The sequence below is a fragment of the Sceloporus undulatus genome, chromosome 4, assembly GCF_019175285.1.
Source record: "Sceloporus undulatus isolate JIND9_A2432 ecotype Alabama chromosome 4, SceUnd_v1.1, whole genome shotgun sequence".
Classification (NCBI taxonomy): domain Eukaryota; kingdom Metazoa; phylum Chordata; class Lepidosauria; order Squamata; family Phrynosomatidae; genus Sceloporus; species Sceloporus undulatus.
This window is the reverse complement of record NC_056525.1, coordinates 62,819,244-62,825,673: the sequence shown is the minus strand read 5'-3', so window position 1 is coordinate 62,825,673 and position 6,430 is coordinate 62,819,244. Positions and strand designations below refer to the sequence as shown.

Sequence of the window (6,430 nt, the reverse complement as noted above, 5' to 3'; positions counted from 1 at the left end):
ATATGTCCCTGAAGCAATGGTGTGTGTGTGGAGGAGAAGTATCCCAAACCATATTGATCAATAGCAGAATAATTAGAAGAAAAGGGGGGAATGAATACTGCAGGGTGAATGGAGGCAGCTGCTGTTGTCTTAAGGATGGAGAGAAAGCAGGATGACCAGACATGTCCTCCTTTCCCAGGACATGTCCAGGAGGAATTTCAAAATGTCCTCCATTTTGAGCACGACTAAGAATCATGAATTTACATTTATATGGGTGCTTCTGAGCTCAGGGCAACCAGATGTCCTCCTTTTCCAGGACGAATCCTCTGTTTCAGCCTTCTGACCAGGAGAAATTTCAAAATATCCTCCATTTAGAGCATGACTAAGAAGCACGAACTGATAGACAGATTACCATAGTTTTTGAGGATTATTCAGGATATGTGGCTGGGTTCTGGAAGAGGTTATTTCTGACTCTTCCAGAACACAGCCACATGGCCTGAAAAACCCTCAAAAAACTATGGATGCCAGCTGCGAAAGCCTTCGACTTCATGTTGACAGATGACCATTTCTAGCTTCTCTTTTGCAACAGCCTACATTTCTCTGGAATGCCCTCCATGCCTTGTCCTCCTCTGCAGTTATGACATCTGGTCACCCTGAGAGAGAGAGAGAGAGAGAGAGAGAGAGAGAGAGAGAGATGGCTCTGTTGGAGGAGAGAAGGTCACCATTTGCATCCTTCTGGGTCCTAGGACATGCCCTCCAACCATTACAACAACATTAAACAGATTTGATAATCTGAGTCTTTAATGTCTTTTTGTGTTGCCTCCGCAGAAGCAAAGTGAGATATCCAGGGAAGCCAATGCTTAATACTGTAAAATTAACAGATGTAGAGAGATCTCTTGAAGCACCTTTGAGGCTTAACTGAAAGAAAGAAGTTGGCAGCAGGAGCTTTCCTAGACTTCAGTCTGCTTCCTCAGATGCATTTGGATATGATGATGATGATGATGATGATGATGATGATGATGAATGTAGAGCCATCTCTCTGATAAATGTAGAGATCTTGTAACACCTTTGAGACTTAACTGAAAGAAAGACACTGGCAGTGTAAGTTTCTTTGAAGTCTACTTCCTCAGATGCATTTGGATATAATATTAATAATAATAACAACAACAACAATAACAACAATAAATGCAGAGAGATCTTGTAACACCTTTGAGACTTAACTGAAAGACAATTTGGCCACGTGAGCTTTCGTAAAGTCTACTTCCTCAGATGCATTTGGATATAATATTAATAATAGTAATAATAATAATAATAATAAATGTAGAGAGATCTTGTAGCACCGCTCCGGGCCCCACAACAAACTCCAACTCCCAGAATTCCATAGCCTTGAGCCAGACACAGTTAAATCGGTGCCAAACCGGGTTCTCTCCAGTGTGGATGCAGCCTTGGTGTCGGAAAGGGGTGCTGGTTGCAGGGGGTGGCTGGCGGGCAGGGTTGACCGGGGCCCCTGGGGCGAGGGAAGGGAATGCAGGAGGAGACCCCGAGGGAGAAGAGGGGAGCCATTACCTGGGGCGCTGTCCAGGCGCTGAAGGGGCACCCCTCTTCCCCCGGCGACGGCGACGGCGACCCCGTCCTGCCTTCTGCCTGCCTCCCCTTCAGGCCAGGGACGACGACGACGACGACGCCGCCGGGAGCAGCGAGTGCGCGGCCGCAGCCTAGAGCGTCGACTTCCTGGTTGCTTTCGACGCCATTTTCCCCCCTCTCTGCGCCTCCTCCTCCTCCTCCTCCTCCTCCTCAGTGAGAGTGAGGCAAAGGAGAAGGAAGGAGGCGCTGTTGCTGTTGCTTCAGGGGAACACAGACAGAGGGGGCTTCAAGTCATTCCTGATTTATGGCAACCGTAAGGCTGCCACATTACAAGGTTTTCTGGTAGGATTTTTTTTCCAGAGGGGAGTTGCCATTGCCATCTTCTGGTGCTGAGAGAGTGTGACTCACCCAAGGTCACCCAGTGGGATTCCTGGCTCCGCAGGGATTCAAACCCTGGTCATAATCCAACAGTCAAACCACTATGCTAGAGCTCCTGCCATGTGCCTGTAGAAGAATTATTCCTCCTAGTGTGGCTAAGGGTGCATCTGCTCTGCAGAAATAATGCTGCTTGACACCACTGTAACCCCATCCTATGGAGTCCTGGGATTTTGGTGAGGCACCAGAACTCTCTGACAGACCAGGCTGAATACCTGCCCAAACTACAAATCCCAGGATTCTGTAGGATAGAGTCATGGCAGTTAAAGTGCTGTCAAACTGATTTAATTCTGAAATATGAATACACCCTAAGCGTGCATCTACTGTAGACATAATGCTGTTTGTCATCACTGTAGCTCCATCCTATGGAATCCAGGGATTTGTAGTTTTACAAACTTTTTATCCTCCACCCAAGAGTGCTGGAGCCTCACAAAACTTCAAATCCCAGGATTCTGTAGAACAGAGTCATGGCAGTTAAAATTGTGTCAATTATCTCTACAAATGCAGCAGAGTTAATACTTGCAACAGCCCAGTAATGGAGACTGATTGACATTGCGCATTGGTGGTTGAGCAAATGCTAACATTTTTGGCAACAACCCTCCTATAAAGCTCATTGCTATCAATCCCATATTACCAGGGGAGGGCATCTGAGAGTAGCTATAAAAGTATCGCTATAATCCAATGCTGTTATTATACACCTACAAAAAGGATGGAGAACATTAGGTCTTTAAGTCCTTCAGCAAGAGATGCAGTGGTTTAGTGGTTAAAGGCGCCAATTCTGACTATTGGGAAGGATAGCAGTTCGAGGCCTGAGTGCTGCATGATGGGGTGAGCTCCTGTCACTAGTCCCACCTTCTGCCAACCTAGCAGTTTGAAAGCATGTAAATGCAGGTAGTTAATAGGTACCACTTCAGTGGGAAGGTAACAGCTTTCACTGCAGTCATGCTGGTGCCACATGACCATCAGAGCAGTCCTCAGACAACGCTGGCTCTTCAGCTTAGTAATGGAGATGAGCATTGCACCCTACAGTCTGTTACAGCTAGACATTCATGTCAAGGGACTACCTTTGCCTTTTAAAGTCATTCAGCACAATTCTGCTGGAAGTTGACCATAGAGTTGTGTTAGAGAACAGAAGTTACTAGAGAAAACACTTCTCTAGGCATTTGTATGTCCTCCAGCATGATTCTATGATCAGCTTCTGGCAGATGTTACCTTCTGGGAGATGTCAACTTCTGGCCGTAGAGTTACACTGGAGGACCTGGAGATTCCTAGAGAGGTGTTCTAGGTAAAATGCATAGTGGGTTTTTTTTTAATTTGTGGTTTCTCCACATTCATGGGGGCCCTTCAGTCCTAATCCCAGTGAATGTGGAGGGACCATCGTACATGCCTTTATTCCTCCCCCCCCCACACACACACACACAGGCAAGTGAAGGTGTTGTGTTTCCATCTTGTGTGGAGTCTAAAAATGAAAGCACCCCTATGGTCACTGTTCTATGTTCTAGCACCACCAGAGGGCTCTGTGTGACTGTCCAAGAGAGAGGACGCCCTCATGAAGGCAATGGAAGTGGTCAAATGCAAAACTAGAGTTTTTTCCCAGTCCTCAGGGTACTGGGCTTGATTTTACCCAGAGTTCAGCCTTGGAACCTGTATTTGAATGTCAGAAATCAGTACTAAAGATAGATCAATTTGTGGAATAATAATGAAGTGTCATTTAGCATGTGTAGCATGAACTCCAGGCATGTTCATTAAGGTACAGGACATCTCTCCCCCAAAAAACATTCTCCTGTATCAGTTTTCAGTTAGTGTGTTTGAAAGATTTAGAACAGTTGTCCCCAAACTTTGCTCTAAGATTTGTGGACTTCAACTCCCAGAATTCCAGACTATTGGCCAACATGGCTGAGGCTTGTGGGCACTGAAGTCCAAAATCTCTTAAAGGGGCACAGTTTGGGGACCACTGCTTTAGAATATTAGGTTTAGAGACAAGTTATCTGAATGACCATATGTCCTTATATAAGTCTTATATAAGTCTGTCCAAGTCTTGAAGTCCTCCGGAGAGGGCTTTCTTTTAGTCTCTCCTTTGTCACAGGCCCATCTGTTGAAGACATAGGAAAGGGCCTTCTTGGTGGCTGCTCCTGAGCTGTGGAATGTCCTCTTACAAGAAATTCAGGCAGTCCCTTCTCTGCTCTGCTTTTCTTGGGAGTGGAAGACCTTTTTATTTAAGCAGGCATTTTTACAATAACTGGATGTGCATTAGTTTTTTTTAATGGGGTACATTTGCTTTTTTTATCTGTACTGTTTTAAACAATGTTATGCCATTTGAAATTATGGGTGTTTTGTTTTGTTGGGAGAAAGGCAAAATATAAATAAAATAAAAATGTCTTATCAGGGCAGGCTTGGTCAGTGGTAAGAGAAATACCCACTGTATGCAGTGATTTATGAATATTTGACTGTTTTGGAAAAGCTGAACTCCCATCAGCCCACACACAAGCATTAAAAACTCACTGGGTGACTTTGGGCGAGTCACACTCTCTCAGCCTCAGGACGGCAATTACAAACTGAATAAACTTGTCAAGAAAACTCTATGATAGGGTCACCCATATTTTGAAGGAGATAGCCAATGTGTTAAGCAATATCCCCAAATAGATTCACAACTATAAGCCAGTTATTTAAAACCAGGAGCAGATTTACTACCCCACTGACATGGGAACAACCAACTGCCACTGGCATTGTGGTGCAGCTTGATCTTCAAGCTAAATTGCTGCTGCAATTACATGATCATCACCAACTGCACTGAAATTCCACTTGGCAGATAGATAGTGGCTCATTGACAGACACACTTTCATCACTTCTGTTGCCAAATTCATTCAATGACCATGTTGATAAAGGGGACAACTACAACTGTCAAGTGACAGTTTGTATCCCACAACCAATCATTACTGCCCTTAATACGCAAATTTCAAGGCAGTACCATCACTTTATCATCTTTACTATTCTGTGAACAGCTCTGATGCCTTGCATCTAAATGTGTGAACTGTTTTCATTGGAATAGTATTATGTTTGAGGTGATGATATAAAACCTCAAACAGTGTGCTTGAAACTGATGAATATGCATGGGTGAATTCAGCCTGAATTGGCCCTTGGAAATAAGTCAGAGGTTGAATTTAAACATGCATTGCCTTTAGCTCTATTATGCAATTATTTTCTCCACCTAACATTGTAGTTCTCTTATTCCTATAGTATACTCCTCCATTTATTGACACTTCAGGAATCTGAGCCTAGACATTTTACTCTTTTAGACTACAACTTCCACAATATCCTAGCCAGTATGGCCATTGGGCTAAGGGAATCTTGGAGTTGTTGCCAGGGAGAAACTTTTTAGCAGATATAAGCCCTAAACAAACTGGCACTTTGTGCTGGCCTGGGCCTGAAAGTAGGGCTAGATAAAGCTGAGCAGTTACACGCACCCAGCTCTACTTTCGCCACCTGTGCGCCATCTTGGCACGTGCCCATCCATATGGGGTGCGCCATGATGATGCACAGGTATCAGAACGCCCAAACAGCACTGGCCGGAAGGGGCGTCATGGCGTATGAGTATTCCTATAGTGCCCCTTAAAAGAAGCTGCCTAGAGCAGCTTCTTTTTAGGGAGTGGATCGGTGTGACAGCGTGCGGCTGCTGCGGCACCAACCAGGAGCAAAGACGGGCCGCCCACCTGTATAGCCCCATAGCTAAAGCAGAAGAGGCTTCTTTTAAAGGGTACAGCATAGTGCAGCGGTTTGAGCATTGGATTATGACTCTGGAGAGTAGGGTTGGAATCTTCACTCAGCCATGAAAACCCACTGTGACCTTGGACAAGTCACACACTCACAGTCTCAGAAGATGGCATGGAAAAACCCTTCTGAAGAAACTTGGCAGGAAAACGCAGAGATAATTTCACCTTAGACTTGCCTTAAGTTGGAAATGACTTGAAGGCACACAACACACACACACACACACACACACACTGGCAGGATAGGGGATTTCATAGGAGAAAGCATTGCCCATTTCTCTGCAAACCTAGGCTGAAGCAATGTGAATCTAGAGCCCACCTCCCAGGAAAAAAAATCGAGAGCAAGAACCTATCAGTTATAATGAATGACACAACAACCCTGACACAGGGGGTGTTCCCACTTAATATTTGAAACGATTTAAAATACAACGTTTTTTAATAAAACCGATTCAAAATAACCCTGGTGTTATCTCGCGTTCCGAAACGCGTTATTCTTCGTTCCCATCTGGTTATTTAAATCGAAGTTTTTACCTGCAAGCGTTCCTACTTGGCATGAAATCGGTGTTTAAATAAAGCGATTCTTCTCTTCCATACCTTATTTGGAGCTGTCAATCAATAGTACGTCATTCTGACGTACTATTGATTGACAGCTCCAAATAAGGTAT

The 6,430-nt window shown here is 44.6% G+C and overlaps 2 protein-coding genes across 7 annotated transcripts in view; one reads left to right on the top strand and one right to left on the bottom strand.

The window, feature by feature from the left end:
- The window catches only part of FRS3 (fibroblast growth factor receptor substrate 3), a 52,006-nt gene extending 49,947 nt beyond the window's left edge, over nt 1-2,059 (bottom strand). For 2 of the 3 annotated variants that reach the window (XM_042462139.1, XM_042462141.1), the window contains exon 1: nt 1,546-2,059. The gene's annotated coding sequence lies outside the window, so the exon portion shown is untranslated. Of the gene's footprint in view, nt 1-6; nt 633-884; nt 1,059-1,545 lie in introns of those variants that run through there. The other variant, XR_006103419.1, reaches the window with a different exon arrangement.
- Nucleotides 1-6,430, top strand: part of PRICKLE4 (prickle planar cell polarity protein 4) — a 52,142-nt gene that overhangs the window by 11,497 nt on the left and 34,215 nt on the right. For 2 of the 4 annotated variants that reach the window (XM_042462134.1, XM_042462133.1), the window contains exon 1: nt 1,053-1,161. The exons of the other annotated variants lie outside the window; for them this stretch is intronic. In XM_042462134.1, the coding sequence (XP_042318068.1) occupies nt 1,110-1,161 (52 nt within the window). In that variant the 5' untranslated portion in view covers nt 1,053-1,109. Of the gene's footprint in view, nt 1-1,052; nt 1,162-6,430 lie in introns of those variants that run through there. 4 annotated transcript variants of the gene reach the window in all.